This window comes from Clarias gariepinus, chromosome 15, assembly GCF_024256425.1.
Source record: "Clarias gariepinus isolate MV-2021 ecotype Netherlands chromosome 15, CGAR_prim_01v2, whole genome shotgun sequence".
Taxonomy (NCBI): domain Eukaryota; kingdom Metazoa; phylum Chordata; class Actinopteri; order Siluriformes; family Clariidae; genus Clarias; species Clarias gariepinus.
In genome coordinates this window covers 17,180,428-17,201,372 of record NC_071114.1, presented here as the reverse complement: position 1 = coordinate 17,201,372, position 20,945 = coordinate 17,180,428, and the positions used below count along the sequence as shown (strand labels likewise).

Below are 20,945 nucleotides of genomic sequence, written 5' to 3'. Positions count from 1 at the left end.
GAGTGGGAAAATAATAATGGAGTCCAACAAACGCTTCCGGTATCAACGCATTCAGGGCAGACTCCAGACAAATTTAGACGTTTGGAAAAATACATAGAAGCATTTTATGCGTAAAAACTCGATTGAAAAAATGCAATTAATATAATGGTAAAAAAGCAACCAAATAAATATTATTTTATAATAAGAATAGCATTTATTTATTTATTCATTCATCTTCTAATCCACTTACCCTGTACAGGGTCAGGGGTGCCTGGAGGCACTCAACTCTCAACTTAACTCATCTTTATTTGTATAGCACTTTAACAACAAGAATGCCCTAAAGTGCTTTAAATAAATAATAAAATAACATAGTAATCTAATAAAATAAAATAAAAATATATTATTAAAAACAAGATAATAATAAAAAAATGTATAAAATAATATAAGAGGAATATAATAAAAATCACATCACACTCATATCTAAGCAAAACAATATGTAAAATCAACTTCTCATGTTGGTTTAAATGCCAGAAAAAACATGTGAGTTTTAAGATTGGACTTAAACACCCTCAATGATGTGGCCTCACGAATGGTCAATGGTAGGTCATTCCATAGTTTGGGAGCCGCCACAGAGAACGCCCGATCACCCCTGAGCTTGCATTTGGTCTTGGGTACCATCAGCAAAAGTTTATCTGATGATCTGAGAGACCGGGGTGGGGCATAGAGCTGGAGCAGATCCGAGAGATAGGGAGGGGCAAGGCCATGTAAACATTTAAACGTGACCAAGAGAATTTTAAAATTAATTCGGTACTGTACCAGAAGCCAATGAAGAGAAGCCAGAACTGGAAAGATATGTTCTCTTTTACACGTAGACGCTAATAGTCGAGCAGCAGAGTTTTGGATCAGCTGTAGCTGATGTAATGCTGTCTAAGAAACTTCAAAATACAGAACACTACAGTAATCAATGTTATGATGTGGTGATGAAGGTGTGGATGGCTATTTCGAACAGCCTAAAGGACAAAACAGGTTTAAGTTTTGCCAATTGCCATAACTGAAAGAAACTGGACTGAACCACAGCACTAATCTAAATAGCCTAAATAACCCCTAAATTTGACGCTGTAGGTTTAACATGCTGCTCCAAATCTCCTAAATCCAGAGGTAAAACTCTACCCCTGGCACCAGGACCAAATACCAAAACCTCTGTCTTTTTATCATTAAAATTAGAATTTGTTTGGGCTAACCGTCCCTTTATATCATCTAGACATGTTAACAGCGCCTTGACAGAGTAGCCTTCCTTCTGTTTTAACGGGAGGTAAATTTGACTGTCATCTGCATAGCAGTAAAGGGAGATGCCATGATTTCTCAGGATAAAGCCGAGCGGCAACAAATACAACGAGCCACCAAACACAGGAAGAACATGCAAGCTCCATGCACACAGACACCACACAGGAATCAAACCCTTGACCCTGGGGGTGCAAGGTGGCAGTGCCACCACTGTTTAACATATAATGTAATAAAATTTGATACTTTATGTCACAAGCTAATTTTATACACACTTATTCCAGAGGACATAAAATCATGGAAAAATGAAAATGAATTAGTTTTAATTCTCTTTTTAAGGTCACTGGCGGTCGTGTAAGCATTTCACTACATTTCGTACTGTGTATGACTGTGTATGTGACAAATAAAATTTGAATTTGAATTTGAATTTGAATTTGATCTAGCAAAAATATGTTTAATAAAATTAACAGATATATGATGAATAAATATATAACATTGCTATTCATCGAAATCTTATTCTGAATTATCCTGTTTAGGTTACTTGAGTTGTGTCCATTATTTGGGCTTTCCTTTTATTTAATATAGACCAAAATACTACTACTACTACTACTACCAATAATAATAATAATGATAATAGTAATAATTCAATCCATTATGCATTCAGGTAAAAGAAACAAAAGTATTAGGTAATTAAATATTTGAATTAAAATCATAATACAACATAGAATGTTTAGACAGGACAATTGCAGTATATAGAATATTTACTGTATATAGATCAAATTCTTCTTAAATATTTTTCAGAGAAAAAAAGTCTTTCCCAGAGAGTGTGTTATTTTACACAGGCTTGTAACTTCACTCAAGAAACAAGAAATTGAAGAGATTTAGCTTATATAACGTTTCAATTCAGACTATTAGAGTTAGAGTTTCAGAAGATGCCATGTTTCCACACAGCCCTGAAGAGGAAAGCACTACACAGCACAGACACCAGTGTTGTTACAGCACACACTGGGATGATCAAAGAGGAATCGCCCACTGGAAGCTCGAGACTCACACTTGGAATCTATTAGGGAACAATGAGACAAGACACAATTATTCTGTATTGGATTAAGAGTTGTAACTTGTCATATTATAACCACAAAACCACCTCAACTTGTAGTTCTTACTCAGGCACTTAAAATGGTCTCCTCAATCATTTCAGTGAGATCCAATCAACATGACTGTTTAGAGTGTTAACAGTAAACAAAGTAGAACCTTTTACCTTTAAATAAATTATGCTAGGATTACTGGGATTTGCCTTAGATCCATCAACATACTGACATACTGACTTCTTATAACCAGTTCTTGTAAAGGAGGTGTCTTTACATACTCTTTAATCATAATATATTTGGATTTAAATTAGAGCCAAATCACAACATACTGAATCACTGTTTTAAATAAATATTACATACATTATTTTATTTAGATTTATCATAACATTTGAAAAGGAGACACACACTACTCTATTACCTGTAATCCTTGGATCTCCACCCATGAGCACAAACTCTGGTTCTGAATTGTACAAGGAGCATCAACGAGCCTGTGTGATGATCCAGGGTTTACAGTGTCACCTAGCACAGAAGGGATAGATATAATTTTTTGTACTGCAAGGCCTATAGCTAAATGTCTAATGCACACAGTGTAAAAATTTCTTTCTTAAGCTGCTTTCTTAAGCACCTTATCACATCAGGGAGATCTATAACCGCTATAACCACAGGAAGTGAATCAATCACGAAATCGTGAATTTTAGACAAATTATCTTTTTGTTCACGTATTCGAATCTTGCAAGGTTTAATCTAGATAGGCTCTTACTGTGGTTATAGAAAAGAATCACCATTTTTAAAATAATCATATTTATTTGCTTTGCAGTCTGAAATGAATACTGATACAGTTTTTGATTTACCCAGATGTATTTACTCGGTGTAGCTTTTAACATGTGAAAGCTGTAACATCAACATGTCTGAAAAAATAGGGGAAAAAAAGAATCAATGATTTAGAAGAGGATCTCCCCTCCTAAAATGACTTGTAAACTCAATCAGGTGAAGATAATCACTTTCTTAATAGCACACAATGCTTCAAAATGTTTTAAATCTTGCAGAACTGCTAAAGTTGTGTTAAAATTAAAGGATCTTCTTTCTGGACTGCAGTCTTCGGGTCATTCCACATATTTTCAATGGGGTTTAAGTATGGGCTCTGACTACGCCATGGAACGACATTCACCTTTTTCTGCTTTAACCAGAGTTTTGCTGTGTGATTTGGGTAATTGTCATGTTGGAAGGTAAAGCTTCTTTCCATTGACAACTTTCTGGCAGAGGGCAGCATAGTTTCCTCATGAATGTGACAGTATTTTGCCCGATCTTATTTCTCCTGACAAGAACTCCATGACAAGTGCTGCAGAGAAACACTCCCATAATGGGATATCACCACCTCCATGCTTTACTGTAGGAATGCTGTAAGTTGGATGGTGAGCCATATTAAATTTCCACAAGACTATATTGTTTGATGACGTGGCCAAAAAATTCATTTTAGGCTCATCTGAAACCTGCATTTTTGCAAAGCTCAGTAGTGACTGCATGTGGCCTTTCTTGAGGAGTGGCTTTTTTTGCACTTTCATACAAGCCACATTTTTGGAGAGTTGTGATATTGGTGTCACATGCACATAATGACCACTCTGTCATAAATTCTTGAAAATTTTTCGAAGTTGCTGTGGGCCACTTGGTAGTTTCCTCCTGACCAGTTTCCTCCTGGCTATTTTATCCAGTTTGGAGCCACATCCTGATTCAGGAATGGTCTGTGTTGTACCAAATAAATTTCACTTCCTAGTAATAGACTTTACTGTGATTCTAAGCAGTGATAAAAAATTTGACAAATGCCTTGCCACCCATAGTTGATTGTTTGCTTTAGTTGCATTACCAGGAACTGAAATGCTCCAGTTTTTCATGCTGATCTAATCAAAATGACCACGGCTGATCACAGTTAAAAGTCAAGTAGCATTTTCAAAGTCAAATAGCAAAGTCGTTTTTAAGAAGGGGTGATACTTTTTTTTTTTCTTTTTTGGTAAGAGGGTTAAACTTTACATAGTACAACACATCTTCATCTTCTATACTGCTTATTCTATACAGGGCAACAGGAAGGCTGAAACCTATCCCAGGAAGTTGCGGACACACTGAACAAGGTGCCAATCCATCTTTGGATTGTGGGAGAAAACCGAAGTACCTGGAGGAAACCCACGAAGCACAGGGAGAACATGCAGACTCCCCGGACACAGAACCGAGCCAGAAATCAAACCCTCGACCCTGGAGGTGCGAGGCCACCATGCTAACCACTGCACCATCATGCCGCCACATCCAACACAAAACAACATAAAATGCAAAAAGACACAATTTTGTACAGACAATGAAAATATGTTTTTTGTCCGACTGGTCACTGTTAACCTGTTAGCACCTTTAATTTCAATAAAGGTCAAATCCAGCTCCCACAACCCCTCTTGCATTACTTCGACTATGACAATTAGGAATGATGGGAGTAAAATTACAATCAACACATTTGCCTGCAATTTATACATATTGCGAGAATTTCTATCAGTGTTTTTTATTCACCCACAGTGCTCAGGTCGAAGCAGCAGTCTTGGTGGTTTAATGATTACTCGTTCCCATCCTCCCAAAGTGGATGCTTTGTGGTACCGGCCATGGACAGGAACCGCTGCCTGCAGAAGGTCAGGAGGGCTGAGGAAGACGAATGCAGTGAAAGGAGAAGAAACATGGGCTGGGGCCTCAAGGTCTAAAGCTGAATCAAGAAGCACCTGCCACATACAGACAAATATTTTAAAATTCCTAAATGTTACTATTTTAAAAGCATAGATCTCGGAGCTACAGTATATATATTAGTATTAATGATGCAGCTAAGATAAACCTCAGTCAATATGTTTTTTTATATCTTAAAATCCTTTTACTTCACTCCCTTCACTGAGCCATGCCATTTACAGAACCGCAGAGCTAAGCAACAAATCAGGGAAATTTTAGGGTAAAAATAGTTTTTTACATGTACAGTGGAACCTTGGATTGCGAGTGTTTTGCAAGATGAGCTTTTAAAGAAATTTTATCTTGATAAATGAGCCAGGTCTTGAAATATGAGTAGTATGCATGCACTTTGTCTGTGATCACCAAGCTGAGCCAAGTGTCATGTGATCACAGCTGAGCCAATCTTTCTCTCGTGAGCTGCAGGATAATGGGAAATTGTCTCCCACACTCAGTGTGCGTCACCGAATAGTCAACACCCGTGTGCACGAGTACTGTTTACCATGACTTGTGACCAAGCGGGTTTGTAAATCGTTTTTTTGTTGTTTTTTTTGTTTGTTTTTTTGTGTCCAAGTGTACTGACTGTTCTTTTGTAACTTTAAAAGGCTGTAGCTGCAGGAGATGAATCTGTTTAACAACAATGCAATGTCACATTTCTGTGAAATCCTCAAAAGGAGGCAAAAGCAAGTGTTATTAGAGAGGTTCCTTGTTAAAGAAGTTTATCAACAGAGACTCTCTGTCAGAAAGCAGTGATTTCGTTAGTGTGTGTGTGTGTGTGCTTGTGTGAAAGTCATCCTACATAGTATCCCCCTGCCTTCTCTTCTCCTTTCTTGTCTTACTCCATCCATTTTTTTCAAAGGTAAAGTGCAGGTTAATTTGTTTTATTTTTAGTTTATATTTTTTATTAATTATTTTTATATGAATATTTTTGTGTTATGGAACAAATCATCTGAGGTTCCATTATTTCTTATGGAAAAATTTTATATAGGAGTACATACCTTGGATTACAAGCATGCTTCCCAAAACAAATTATGCTCGCAATCCAAGGTTTAACTGTATATTGTTTGTACTGTATGCACGCACTAAGTGTCCTCAAATAAGCAAAAAGTGAATTTTTACAACAGGTCCCCTTTTACTTTGCATGCTGTTGTTGTTGTTGGTGGTGGTCTTTTGGCAAGGGGTCACCACAAACAAGTTTGGCACAGGTTTTACGCCGGATGCCCTTCCTGACGCAACCCTCCCATTTTATTAGGACTTTGGACCGGCACTGCATTTTGCAAGCTAATTGTTTATTTTTTAAATATTAAGTAGTTAATCATTCTGTTGGAAAGAATTGGTGTAAAGCCCTAGAGAACATAATTTAAAAACTTTTGAATCATGCGGACAGAATAAGCAGTACTGAATAAGTCCTGACATTTATATGTCTGCATGTCTATACTAAAATCATAATTTAAGCTAACATTGGGGTTTAATGAAGTTGCTTTTTATTAAACCTACACATAGCCAATGTAGCCAAGTGTGTTGCCTCTACAACGAGACACATCAAAACATGAATCTCTTCTTGAGCGGTAAAGGAGACTGAACATCTTCTGTAGAAAATATAAACTTTATGTCTGCTCAAACACCAGCAGAATGTGATATTTCTTTGTTTTATTGAAACTTGGTTTAATACTAAAGTTTAATATCAAAAACATTTATTATTTTACACCATACTCTGCTTGAGTCACCTCTGCATTCTAACAAAAAAAGTTTCTAAACCACCATCACCTGTAATCCCATTTCCTCTTTCAAGTCTGCAAGCTGATACTGATCCATGTAAACTCCATTTGGCAGTTGGTGAAGAAGCAGAGCCTTGACAGGATGTGATGTAGGCTCATGTCGAACCACATAAACAAGGTCCCTGAAAAATGCAGAGTAACACTTCAGTAAATCAAGAATCAAGTTTTAATACATCATTTGACATAATCTCCTTGTTTTTTAGTACACTTTTCCCGTCTTACAACAAGCTTTCGTATTCCCTCATTAAAAATGTTTTAGGCTGAGCTGCGAGATATGAATGCACCATCTTCACTTCTTTATCAGAAGTAAATCTTTGTCCTCGTAATTCTGCTTTCTGGGGACCAACACTGCAAATAAAGTGTCGACAGTGTTGACAGATGTGTGTGGACGTGCCTTACCATGCGAGATCACAATGCTCTTGTCAGTCCCCTAAATTTAATCTGAAGTTTAAGCTTCAGCTCTTAAATAAGTACAGTGAAACCTGTAGTAACGTGGTTTACGAGTGTTCTGCAAGACGAGCAAAGATTTTTAATAAATTTTGAAAATTTTGACTTAAATCGAGCGTTGTCTGGTTTATGAGCACCGAGTATCATGTATCACGCAATGCGCTTCTTGTTTTGACATTGAGCGTCATGCGATCACAACTCTTGCACTGCAGAATTATAAGTAATCGTCTCCCCTGCTGGTTCTTAGTGCTCGTCTCTTACTGGTTTAATCAACATAACACTGTGACCATGTGTGTGTGTAAAACATATTTTATTTTGTGTCCGGAAGCGTGTGTACTGTTCCTTATAACACACATGTGCGCGAGTAAACTAAAAGAAATTCTCAATACAGAGGTTAAAATCCATTTTCTTCCTCAGCTTATTGCTATGTGTGTGTTTGTGTGTGTGTGCGCGCATAATTTGACACTGCCGGTTCACACACATTCTCTCGCCCTAATGTCTGTGTAAAAACACACGCACACACAATAAGACGCAAACTCTGGTCTACACAGAAACTCTGCTCTGTCGCGATTCTTTTTGGAGGTAAAGTGCAGTTCATTTCTTTGTTTGTTTGTTTTACTTTACAGCAGTGATTCCGTTAGTATGCGCTCACACAAGTGTCATTAGCGATGTTCCTTGCTAATTCCTGACAAAAGTGTAGCGGGAGAGAGAGGTTGATTTATGACAGCTGTTTACAGATGCATTGTGGGTAATGCAGTCCGGTGTGTGTGAACGCGAATGTGACATGTAAGCTTGGATATAGACCTGAGTTTTGTTCTTCAGTGGTTTTTTTAGTTGGATTTAAGTGAAGGATCCACCCGAAAGTTTGTACTATAACCTGACAATGCCGCAAATAAAAAAACGGGCATACATCGACCAGTTCGTCCATCTCATCATTACACGAGCATAATTTAATGGGCTGTTACGCTGTCGCAAGCAACATAAAAATAAAGAGGAGAAGCTTTACTAATTTAGAAGAGAACAAGTCTTTCCATTAATGTGTGTGTTTCATTTAAACAAGAGGAGAAAGTTTTATTGTGTAAGATGAGAAGGGAGAGACAGGAGGGGCTGAAAGCACAGACACCCCCCCCCCCCCCCAAAAAAAAAAAGTAAGAAAACAAAATTGCTGCTCTTTTTGCAAACAAATGGAAGTAACACGTTTAAATCGGTACAGCAGTGACTAGGAAAACATTAGCCTTGAATGGAATAGCTTTAATATAACCGGGGTGTTAATTAATTTTGGACTCACGATATTGAAAAAAAAAAAAAAAGAAACGAAATCATTGCTCTTAATTAAACCATCGTTGTTTATGAAAGACAGAGCTCAATGCAATAATGACACAATATATTACAAGGTGGTATCAGAAAAGTTTTAAGATTAGTTCTATTTATATGAAAGCACTTTAATTATCTACATTTACACCCCATCACAGGGTCCGCAGGAACCAAATCTGATGAGTAGAAGACGGGTTTAAAAGTGAGACCATGATGTTTCCGGGAAGAAATTCGAGTGTGAGGAGAGCTCAGTGACAGAATGTATTGTCGGTGTGAAGGATACATTTTTTTTGCATGCCATAGATCTGTCCGCTTTCGCTGGATGACCTCCCTCAGGCGTCTCGGCCGCTCGCAATTGCAGCCTCGCCGTGAACTTGCTCAATCATGTCGAACGTCTCTGTTGCAGATTGCTTAGTTTTATGCAGAATTCAATGTTCACTCTTTAATCAAACTTGCTCCAGGATAAAACAACAGATGTGGTAACGCAGATGGTCAGAAAAGCACCAGTTGCACAGCTTCCTGCGTACACAGGTCGGTGTCTTTTGACACACTGACTTATGAAGGTCGGTGACGGTGTGTGCAGCCTTGTGCTGCCATCTGCTGGCGTGTTACAAAACTATTCTCGAAACTTTTTGATACCACCTCGTACTTCCAATATTTCCTATACCTGTCGGCTTGTTTACCTGTGAAAGCCTTGTTTATTAAGCTTCATCGACATGACCACTGATTCAAGCCAAGAAGATTCAAAACCACAACCGACACCATCTGAAAGGAACCAGGAAAGCAATGAATGAATTACATGATCAACAAAGAGCTCGGCTTTAACTCAGGAAGCAAAATAATCCGAGCAACTAGCTGCAACATTACGGTAGATAACGTTGTTTTGTTTAATTATAGATATGTGTCTAACAATTTAAATAATACTTTCATTACCTTTATGAAAAGCTCCACAAAAATGAAAATATATCACAGTTACGACAAAATCTAAGATTCTCATGGTTGACTCATGACACTATTTCTGGCTGGGTCCTATGTTTTACACGTTCCCTACGCAGGCACACTACAGTGCCCACGCGTTTATAGTGCTTATTTAAATAGGTCAATTTTGCGATATACAGAACAAGGTTTAAATTGTATAAGTTGACTCGGTCAATATCAATTATATTCTTATTTTAATAATCGTATTGTGTAAAACATCTGGTCCACGATGTTTACACTATAACTAGTGCACTACATTTTAAAGAAGGATTGATTTGGAATTTGGCCGTCATACACGGGTTATTTCCGCATTCTGCCGCAAGTGACCGATAGATGGCGATAATTAAATAGTTTTAGTAACTATTGCATACAAGAAGAAGGTGAAAGAGAAGAAAGACGATGGTGTAAATATTTTGCAGCTTTCTGTGAAATTCCAGTTAAATTACTTTTTATAATGTAAAACGACAAAAACTAAATAAATAACATCCAGCGGGACGTTAAGGATATTGCAGGTGCAGTATTAAGTGGTGTTTCATTTAATGCTATAGGTTATTATATTGCCATGACGACAGCAAACAACACATAACGCGTGTTGTGTTAAACTTAGTTTATAACAGATCATGAGGCAAAAATTGATTTCAAGTAAAATGTTTTTCTGGTTAGAGGAAAATTATAGTTTGTGTTTAGCATAAATGCGAAATTGCACATTTGTGAGTAAAGAATTATTATCATTATTATTATTATATATTTATACTATATATTATTTCTACATACTATACATAGTGTGTGAATCCACGTGTGAATGTTGACTAGAGGTCCTACCACGGTCGTAATATGGGAATAAATACAGTTGTAACTATTATTGACCACCAAGGTCCCTTACCTGGACATCCATCCATCCTAGGATGGAAGAGACTGTAATGCCAAATGCCACAAAGAACAGATTCTCTCTTCTTACAGGTTTAAAAAAGTATAAAGTGGTTGGCAAACATCATGCAGATAATAGCCAAGCAATGTGGGATTAAGTTTGATCCACCTTCAGTCATCCTCATATATGAAAATAAACAGACCAACAAGTTGCGCAAGAGAGTAATGCCAGTGAGGAGCTTTTCACAATACTCAGGTAACATGCTACCTTTCTCCTATTTGCCAACTTTATTTGTCAAACACAGTGAAGTGATTCGTCTGGATAAAAATAAAATACAAATATTATTGCTTTCGTCTCACTCCTCCAGACTGTGGCAGGGCTGCGGAGAGACTGAAGCATCATCCCCGTCACGGACATTACCTGGACTCTGTGTCACTGGAACAGCTGGTGAGGTTACACACGGTGCTCCGGGATCATCTTCGTGGTCTCAGCGTGGAGGAGAGTCTGAAAGGACAGCATCACTCTCACACACCAGAGGAAGATCTCAACAAACTCAGTGACGAAGAGCTAAACCGGCACAAAACGCAAATGGATGTGCTGTTCGAGCTGAACCGGCGGCACAAAAACGACCCAGACTTTGTGTACGACCTTGAGGTGGAGTTTCCTGAAACCAGTGCACGGGAAACCTGTAGCTGGGACCAGTCAGATGAAGAGTTTTAAAGGGCAGGTAGCTTTACCGCTTTACAACTCCACCGTTGTATCTTGACATCAAGCTTACTTGCCCGTGTGACGTTACACATATTGTCCCTGTGCCTGTTAGGGTTTCCTTAGGGTTCTTTGGCTTGCTCTTATCTTTAAAAGCATGCCAGTTGTCTATGAATAATATTGAACTGATATATATATATATATATATATATATATATATATTTTGTAACAAACATCTTATGTATTCCACACATCTATGTTAAATATCTAAAAAATATCAAAGTAGAATAAAATTGGCTATGTCGCATCTCAAATTTTTTACTTCAATAGTTTATCTGTGTATGGACAGTGCGAAAAAAATATATAGATGTTCTTTAATCTTGCAATAAAATGGGACATATATGTTATGCAACAGCAGGGTGTATTAGTGTCAGACCATCTAATCGCACATTTCTTTGCACCTGCTATATATACACTACCGTTTAAAAGTTTGGGGTCACTTGCAAATTTCTTTGTTTTTGTTTAGTGATTTATTTTCTACATTCTACAACAATACTGGAAATTTCAAAACTTATATATGTAATTAGGTAATTTCATAACAACAAAAACAACAGTTGTTATTTTAAGACACAGAGGTCAGCCTTTTTATAATAGTTCTTGCAAGAACACTATTGTCAAGTGCATTTGCAAAATCCGTCAAGCACCATAATGAAACTCGCTCTCATGAAGACCATCCCAGGAGGGCGAGACCAAAACCTACCTCTGCCGCAGATAAGAAGTTCATTTAGAGTTATTAAATAGGATAAAGGTATTGTATTGTGAATCAAACTTAATCCCACATTGCTTGGCTATTATCAGCCTGAAAAATGACCAATTAACAGCACCTCAGATTAGAGGCGTTATGAGGTGTTTACAGAGCATAAGTAGCAGACACATCTCACTATTAACTGTCCAAAAGAGATTAATGCATTTTTTAGACACCTTCAGCCTTACTATACAATGTAGAAAGAAATAAAAATCAGGAACCATCATGGAGTTAAAAAGTGACCCCAAACTTTTGAACGGTAGTGTATATATATATATATATATATATATATATATATAAACTATGGTATTTCTACAAAAAAGCCAGTCAGTAGCCCAGGAACAGCAGCACTTACATCATTTAATAAGTTTATGAAGAAAAAAAAGTATAATAATTAAAAAAACCTTATAATGACTGTAATAAGCCCAACTCCAAACCAGACCCTTGTTTTCCGATTACATTTTTAGTCTCAAGACAATTTTCATGTATTGACTAGCATGTGAACTGTAGGAACATAATAATAAAAATAACTATGCTTAAGGTCAATTTAGACCTATTTACAAAGTAATAAAGTGTCTCAAAGGAGTTTTGATTCAGGATCTTACCTTACTCCCAACATCACAAATAACCAATCAAAGATGGTTTACATTTGCAGCTAAACACCTTTGTGGATTCTTATTGGTCCTCTTTTTTCATCTTGGACTGGATTCCTCCTTTCTAGAACATTTGCACACAGAGTATTCTTCATAAACAAATCTTATAATCAGGGCAGCTGATCTTAAACCTGAATCTTCACTTCGGAGAACACAGGCATTGGTCGTAGTGATAAAGACAAATTCTGGTTTTAAAAAAGTGCATCAAAGCCAGTGAAGGAAATGTCCGATTCTGCCAAAGCAGCCGCCAATATTACAAACATAATGCAGATGAGCAGTTTGTCCAAGTGGAGTTACAAAAAGTAGTCATGTAATAATTTGAGACCCAGTCAAATTAGTTTTTTTCTTAAGATACAATGTCCAGCATAGCAGCTCCACATGCCATCTTTGATATTCATGTTAAAAATAATATATCTTGCTGTAAATGTTTGTGACTTTAACAACATTTCAGCGAGTAAATATGCAATTTAAAGAGCATCGAATTTGGTGTTTTGATTTCATACAGCATTAAATCCTATGTTGTGAATTCAGTAGACGTGTGTACATATACACATGTAAGCTGACACTTTCCATAGAAAAAAAATAAGGTTACTCGCAGTACAATATTCAACTTTTTTAAATAAACAAAACAGACACATTTCAAGGACATTAAAAAATAAAAGTTTTTTTTCATTGTGACCCTCTTTTCCTTGATCTTTGTTATATAGAAAGTGATATATATATATATATATTTACTGTACATATCCTATTTTACTACATAGACAAAATACATACATTATATGCATACGGTTGCGTATAAAAGTCATAGCTAGAAATCTTATTTTTTCTTCCGATCCTGAGTGCACCGCGGACAAAACCTATAAAAAAAAATGAAAAGTATACAGTAATATGAATGAATGTTGAATATGTGTATTATAATCTTTCTTGTAATTTCAACAGATGATTGACATACCATTTTCCTTTGGGCTTTGTTGTGAGATCCACGCATGCAAAGTGAAACCATTCTATTGGGCACTGTTGGGGGAGGATGAGTAAAATTGTGATTGAGAAAGAAATGTGCTGTTCTGACATTGGAAAGTAATCAAATATGGACAGCAGATTTTGAAATTTTAGACAAATCAATAACAAAACAAAAAATATTTATTTTATAGTTATTGATGAGGCATACATCAGGATTGTCGCATCCAATCATTTCTCCATATGACACTTGATGGCACAAACAGTATGTGGGCTCGTTGGGGTCCACTGGCATGTCCAGGACATCTGATGGGTGCACTGGCAACAATGACTCCTGAAAATCAGCACTAGAAAAATGGGGAAAGGAAAAAAAGTTGGATACATTACTCTATGAATATATTTGTGATGTAACAAAAGGATTATTAATGCTGGCAAAAAAAGCATCTCTCATGTGCTACTGATAATTAATAATTTCTTAAACCTGTTTTTTATTTTTTTCTTTCTGGGTGAGTCTTCATCTGAGCATTTTCTTCCTCTGCCTTTGGATCCTCGCTTATCCTTAAGCCCTCTGCTGCCTCCTCCTCCTCCTTCTAGGAGAGAAATAAAACAATCCCATTACATCTGGGGAGACAAACATACAGTCCATGGGTAGGAGCTCTATTCTCTATCCACACTCTATAAAACTCTATTCCAGGCCACTAATTGAATTTCTAGTCATGTACTACTCGCTGTCATTTCACTAGGGGCAAAATACAGAAACTTTTAATAATAAAATGTGCTAAATATTTACATTTTAAGTTAATAAATACTTTTATTAAGACATGATACTAACACTTAGTATGGCCACCCTTTGCTCTCACCACAGCCTCATTTCTTCATAGCATGGATTCCACAAGATTTTGCAAATATCTTTTTAGATTATTTTTTGGTAATTAGATCTTTAGATGGCGGCACGGTGGTGTAGTGGTTAGCTCTGTCGCCTTGCACCTCCAGGGTCCGGGTTCAATCCCGGCCAGATTCGATTCCTGTCTCTGTTTGCATGTTCTCCCCGTGCTTAGTGGGTTCCCCCCGGGTAGTCCGGTTTCCTCCCACAGTCGAAAGATATGCAGGTTAGGCTAATTGGCGTTCTTAAATTTCCCGTAGTGTGTGAGTGAATGAATGAGTGTGTGTGTGTGTGCGCCCTGCGATGGATTGGCACCCTGTCCAGGGTGTAACCTGCCTTAAGCCTCCTGGGATAGGCTCCCACGACCCTGAATTCAGGATAAACTGGTATAGAAGATATGAAAGTGAGAGAGTGATTTTTAGATAATTTGCTTTCACCACAGTCCCTGTAGACTTTTCACATTCATTTTCATGGTGTGAATCTCCAGTTCTACCACATCACAAAGGTACTGTATTCAAATCCGGTAAGTGGAAAGGCCTTTAAAGAACGCTAAACACATTGTCGTGCTCATGAAACCCATGTGAGAAAACGTTTGCCTTGTGCATTACCATGCTGGAAGTAGCCATAAGAAGATAAATCATGAGCTAAAGAGATTTACATAATCAGCAACAATACTCAAACAGGCTGTTGCTTTCACATAATGATAGATTGGTACCAACAGGCCCAAAGTGTGCCAAGGAAACTTTCCCCTGGTCTGTCACAAGGCAGGTTGGTCCATAGATTTCATAATGTGAAAAATTCTGACCATACCATCTGTGTGCCTCAGCATAAAATAAGATTTTTCAGATGAGACATTTTTCCAGTATTTAACTGTCCAGTTTTGGTTAGCCTGTGCTTACTGCAGGATTACCAGTAATGGAACCTAATGTGTTTTTCTGCTGTTGTAGCCCAGCTGCATTAGGGTCCAATATGTATGTGTACATTCTGAGATGCTTTTCTGCTTACCACAGTTGTGCAGAGAGGTTATCTAAGTTACTATAGGCTTACTGTCCCCTAAAACCAGATTAAAAAAACTCAAGCCCCAATACATCTTGTGTGTCTGGCATCTACAATTTTGCCAAGGACAATTTTTTTTCCTCATTGTAATTGTTGACAAACATTATGTGAAGCTACCAGCCCATTTATCAGTTACACAATCCATTAGGCAAATAGGTGCTCCTGATAAAGTGTTCCATGTCATTAAATGACATGGATTTTTTAAGATGTAACTCTAAAAAAATTGAAAAAAAGTTAAAGGTAGTAAATACTAATTACAGACAATCTATATACTTGTAAGTTTAGCCTGTTCTTGCATTCACTTTCAAATAAACTGTCTTAAAGTAACATTAGGATTAATTGTCATATTGGTCACCAAACTGATTGTTTGTATAAATGAATGTAGTCCAAAATTAATGAGAATAGCACCTCTGAATAGATATATAGAAAAAAATGAATATATGGGTTTTTTTTTTAGGCAAATAAGTCTTTAACATAAAGAGACAAAAGCAAACAACCATGCTTTAACAATACTGTCTCTCAGACTGTCTCAAACTATGGCATTTTCTTCTTACATTGCATTATTTGATTCTACTGTATATACTCTCAATTCAGTTCAATTTAATTTTATGTGTATGCTTTTTAACAATAGACATTATTGTGAAGCAGCTTTACAGAAATAACCTTCAATGTACCTCTAAACAATTCTAAAAATTCCCTGACTTTCTCATTTGCGGTATAAGAAATGCATGATGTAGAGGTTGGCTCAGAGAAAGTAAAACCACAAATCTTTCCTCCTTAAATGATTCTTTAAAAGATTCTACATCTGGATGAAGAAAACATTTTGTGCACGTGGGCAATATGTCAGCCAACTTTTAGAATACAGTTCAGCCAAACATTTTTCCACTTACTCCTAATGTCTGATCAGCCAAGATATGTTTAATGTTGAAAAACTTGCTTTTTATTAGCCTTAAACCCTATCACATATTTCCAAAATTTGCTTATGACACACTTTTATATAAAAACTGACAACTGAACATTAAACTGTAAATCACTTACTACCTTAATAATTAGTTAATGCAGTAATTGTAATTTATGTTGCTTTTTATAAAACCAAATACCTTTATATAATTCACAAACAACACAGACAAGATGCCATATCAATATTAGGCTTTTAGTGATATCTTTGTACTGATTATTTTCTGTGGAAGAATGGTTGTACAACATACATCTTTATTAGAAGAAAGCCCCAATAAATTGAGGCACAAGATTTTATTTTGAAGCCCCTGCTCCAAAAACGACATGTTTACATTAGACTAAAGTTTGCAGCTGACCCCAAGGACAAAGAAACGTAATTTGAAAGAAAGTTTTGACCTAAGGCATTTTTGGAGAAATAAAAGGTGAGACATTCAAACACAGGAACTCTGTAGCAACTGGTAAACATGGTGGTGGTAGCATAATGCTTTGGGGCTGTTTTGCTTCCAGTGAAACGGGTGCATTTCACAGACTGGATGGAATAATAAAGAATGAGGACGCTCTCATACCTAAATACCTTTATATAGTTCACAAACAACACAGACAAGATACCATAGCAATATTAGGCTTTTAGTGATATCTTTGTACTGATCATTTTGTGGAAGAATGGTTGTACAACATACATCTTTATTAAAAGAAACCCCTAATAATTTGGGGCACAAGATTTTATTTTGAAGCCCCTGCTCCAAAAACGACATGTTTACATTAGACTAAAGTTTGCAGCTGACCCCAAGGACAAAGAAACGTCATTTAAAGGAAAGTTTTGACCTGAGGCATTTTTGGAGAAACGAAGGTGAGACATTCAAACCCAGGAACTCTGTAGCAACTGGTAAACATGATGGTGGTAGCATTATGCTTTGGGGCCGTTTTTGCTTCCAGTGAAATAGGTGCATTTCACAGACTGGATTAAATAATAAAGAATGAGGATGCTCTCATAAATTATCAGTATAAAATCAAATCAACAGCTAGGCAGTCAAAACTAAGCCCAAAACTAGAAACTATTTCTTTAAAAAAGTTCTTTGTGAATTGAATAAAGCAGGCTTTTATAGACTTAAGCCCATAGAACATTTTGTGAACCATGCTTAGAAGTCTTAGAAGGGGCTGTGCCAGAAAAACAACAAATTTAATACAAGACAATACCATTTCTGCCAAGAAATGTGTTCAAATATAAATACCCAGCAGAATGCTACTGAAAGGTAGTCTAAGGAATAAGTAAAATTTCAATCCTGTGTTGATATCACAAAGCCCAAAATAAATGACAATTTATACACCAAATTCTTCTATTAAAGATTATGTACAATCATTCTGCCCCAGAAAATAAGTTCAATAAACATTAATTGCTAGCCCAGTTTGTCCATACAACATCCGTCCCATATTCACATCCTTACCAGGAGGTCATACAACTTTCAAAGTCTTACTTTTTAGTGCTCTACTCTCAGGACTCTCATAACCACTGACATCCAGCTTCTCTTTTAGCTCATTTTCAAAACGAGCTAGGTCTGCGTCCAGCCTTCGAATGTGCTTATCAACCTAGAAAACATAGACATTTTTTTCAGCAACTACTGGGCTTTAAAATGGAAAAAAAAATCCAAATAACAATTTTGTTCACATTATTAAATACATTTAAATCCAAGACTGTTATAATAAGTTTTTCTTTAAACTTGGAGCACATCACCATTTTAGGGGAAGAAAATGTTTCACTCACTAACCATTTCATATGTCTGCATAGCAAGCTGCACTTTGTCATCACTGTATTCTTTACATTTGCTGTAAGCACTCTGAATCTTCTGCAGATGCTCCACCCGTTGCTCAGACGCGAGGTTCCGGACATTTGTAATGTACTCTTCAGCGAGTTTATCGATTTCTCCTTTCTTTTCTAGCATGTTTACAGAAAACATAATTTATTGAAAACACACATAGCGACACAAAATTTGGTTAATACATTAAGTCATATGTAAGGATCTGACTGGCTGATTCAATGTCATATCCATGTTTATGAACAGGTTTACTTATTATGTGAGATTACTTAAAGTTGGTTTACACATGACTACAAATACCAGGAGACTCAAAAACAAGTAATGGATTAAAATATTATTGTTAATTATACTGTAAGATCTTCTTATGCAAATCTAGTACAGAACGGTAATGTATAAATAGCGCATGAATACGAGACCTTACTAACCCTCTGTCCTGTTGTCCAGCTCCCGCATCAGGGTGAAGTTTCTCTGTAGTTCACACGGCAAATTTTCAATGCCTGGAACATATTTCTGTATTTTTTAAAAACTGTAATGACATTACACATAAGTAGTTTTTTTCTTGCATACAGTGTGTGACATGAAAGCAAAAGATTTTCCAGTCGTTCAAAGACACTTTTTTTGCAATTCATTTATTAATTTAATTTGTTTATACAACTAACAATCTAACACTCATTTTACCCAATTAGGAAATTGTTGATGAGCTAATGATTCAGGTGTTACAGCGGAGAAACACGATAAAATAATGTAGAAAAATAATAACAATAATCTGCACTTGGAAATGCCAGTGTAACCAGTGTATCTGGCACAGCTGTTGTGTTTACAGCTGACTTAGCTAGCAAGTTGGAATATGGCCCATAATATGTGGTTTATTGTAAATATTTTTACTGGCTATAATGATTCAAACTCTTCACAGATTAAAATAATAAAATGAAAAATACGCATGTAAAGTTATTAGTAAATCTTGCATTAGTTGCCTGGCAACTTAGCTATGTTCGTATTCCAGCCAGATAGCAGGCTAGCAAACACCGCAAAACTTTCATCCTAGCATCTGGCTAGCTACATGCTATAAATGACATTAACACACCGCTTGCTTGTCAGCTCTCACGGTTTGCAGTAATTGGTTAGGCGTTAACGTTAATACGGTTGAAACGATTTGTCAACTCGACCGATATTTTAATTTCACCAGGCCAGCCTTACAGTTAGATAAGATTAGCTTAGTTTAGCTTAGCTCGGTTGCGCCGACAGCGATAAGCGAAGCCACCGAAAGCCCTCATGAGCGCCAGATGTTTTTCCTTTAAAAAAAAAGAGACGAAAAACAGATTCAGACATGGACGAAGGGAAAGGCGTATACTCACTGTCGAGATAGTGTTCGAGGTATATCGCCGTCGCCATTATTATTAACCTTCAAGTGAAAACTGTAGCTTGTTTTTTTCTGTCAGCGAGAACGCGCATGAAGTAGAACAACATTGGTACACGATTAATTATTCATGAAGTTCTTTATTTTTATTGGACAAGAAGCTTCTGCTTTGCATACTTCACTCCGATTGGATATTATTTGGGCTTGGCTTATTTCTTATATATGAAGGTGGAAAAAACACCCGATGTCCACTTTATTAGGTACACGTTCCATATATACAGTAGTATATACTCACCGGCCACTTTATTAGTTACACGTTGATAGTAAACCACTTACACCTTATTACCTGTAATACATCTCACAACTGTACTTCTGTACGTATTTCTCTCTCTTTGTACATTTAAGGGATATACACCACATGTACATACATACAAACATACATAGGAAAATTTACTGCATTTATATATATTTATCTAGATAGATAGATAGATAGATAGATAGATAGATAGATAGATAGATAGATAGATAGAATCTTAAAGATTTTGGTCCATATTGACATGATAGCATCACACACTTGCTGATAATTTATTTGACTGCACACCATGATGTAAATCTCCTGTTCCACCACATTCAAAAGGTGCCCTGTTGAATTGAGATCTGGTGACTGTGGATGCCATTTGAGTAAAGTGAACTAATCATCATGTTCAAGAAATCAGTTTGAGAATAACTCAGCTTAATGACATTGCACATTATCCTGCAATCATAAAAAATGCTCAAATATCCCTCACACCATTATACCACCAGAAGCCTGAACCATTAACACAAGGCAAGATAAATCCATACTTTTATCTCTTTATTTTCACCCACCGATCCGAATTTTGCAGCAGAAATCAAGACCAGACAATGGTTTTCCCCGTTCTGATGCTTGGTTCAAACTAGAGCAGATCGTCTTGACCTACTGACATGCCGAAATGCATTGAGTTGCTGCTATGTAATTGTCTAATTAGATATGTTAACAAGCAGTTGAACAATAATAAATAATATTCAATTATTTTTCACATGTACTTTACAGCACAGTAAAATGTCTTCTTCGCATATCCCAATTAGGAAACTGGGGTCAGAGCGCAGGGTCAGCCAGCTTACAGCGCCCCTGGAGCATATAGGGTTAAGGGCCTTGCTCAAGGGCTCAACAGTGGCAACTTGGCGAAGCTGGGGCTCAAACCCCAGACCTTCCGATCAGTAACCCAGTAACCCACAGCCTTAACCAACTGAGCCACCAC

At 36.8% G+C, this 20,945-nt stretch overlaps 3 protein-coding genes across 5 annotated transcripts; 1 reads left to right on the top strand and 2 right to left on the bottom strand.

The window, feature by feature from the left end:
* Window positions 1-201: 201 nt before the first annotated feature.
* Window positions 202-9,652, bottom strand: pigx (phosphatidylinositol glycan anchor biosynthesis, class X). Its single transcript, XM_053512996.1, has 6 exons — window positions 9,566-9,652; window positions 9,316-9,397; window positions 6,861-6,993; window positions 4,900-5,098; window positions 2,767-2,867; window positions 202-2,320 (listed from the first exon to the last, which is right to left on the bottom strand). The coding sequence occupies exons 1-6, from the start codon at window positions 9,627-9,629 to the stop codon at window positions 2,186-2,188; spliced, it is 714 nt and encodes a 237-aa protein (XP_053368971.1). The 5' UTR covers window positions 9,630-9,652; the 3' UTR covers window positions 202-2,185.
* cep19 (centrosomal protein 19) lies at window positions 9,483-11,597 on the top strand. 2 transcript variants are annotated; one of them, XM_053512998.1, is made up of 3 exons: window positions 9,483-9,500; window positions 10,571-10,733; window positions 10,846-11,597. In XM_053512998.1, exons 2-3 carry the CDS (start codon window positions 10,604-10,606, stop codon window positions 11,196-11,198), a joined length of 483 nt encoding a protein of 160 aa, XP_053368973.1. In that variant the 5' UTR covers window positions 9,483-9,500; window positions 10,571-10,603; the 3' UTR covers window positions 11,199-11,597. The 2 variants fall into 2 exon arrangements, with proteins under 2 accessions (XP_053368973.1, XP_053368972.1); XM_053512997.1 differs by lacking the exon at window positions 9,483-9,500 and adding an exon at window positions 9,992-10,122.
* A 1,688-nt stretch (window positions 11,598-13,285) lies between these two features.
* On the bottom strand, window positions 13,286-19,781 carry ing5a (inhibitor of growth family, member 5a). 2 transcript variants are annotated; one of them, XM_053512994.1, is made up of 8 exons: window positions 19,664-19,781; window positions 18,734-18,805; window positions 18,261-18,427; window positions 17,970-18,081; window positions 14,080-14,188; window positions 13,810-13,945; window positions 13,594-13,655; window positions 13,286-13,498 (listed from the first exon to the last, which is right to left on the bottom strand). In XM_053512994.1, the coding sequence occupies exons 1-8, from the start codon at window positions 19,698-19,700 to the stop codon at window positions 13,459-13,461; spliced, it is 735 nt and encodes a 244-aa protein (XP_053368969.1). In that variant the 5' UTR covers window positions 19,701-19,781; the 3' UTR covers window positions 13,286-13,458. The 2 variants fall into 2 exon arrangements, with proteins under 2 accessions (XP_053368969.1, XP_053368970.1); XM_053512995.1 differs by having other exon boundaries at window positions 14,080-14,185.
* Window positions 19,782-20,945: the final 1,164 nt, after the last annotated feature.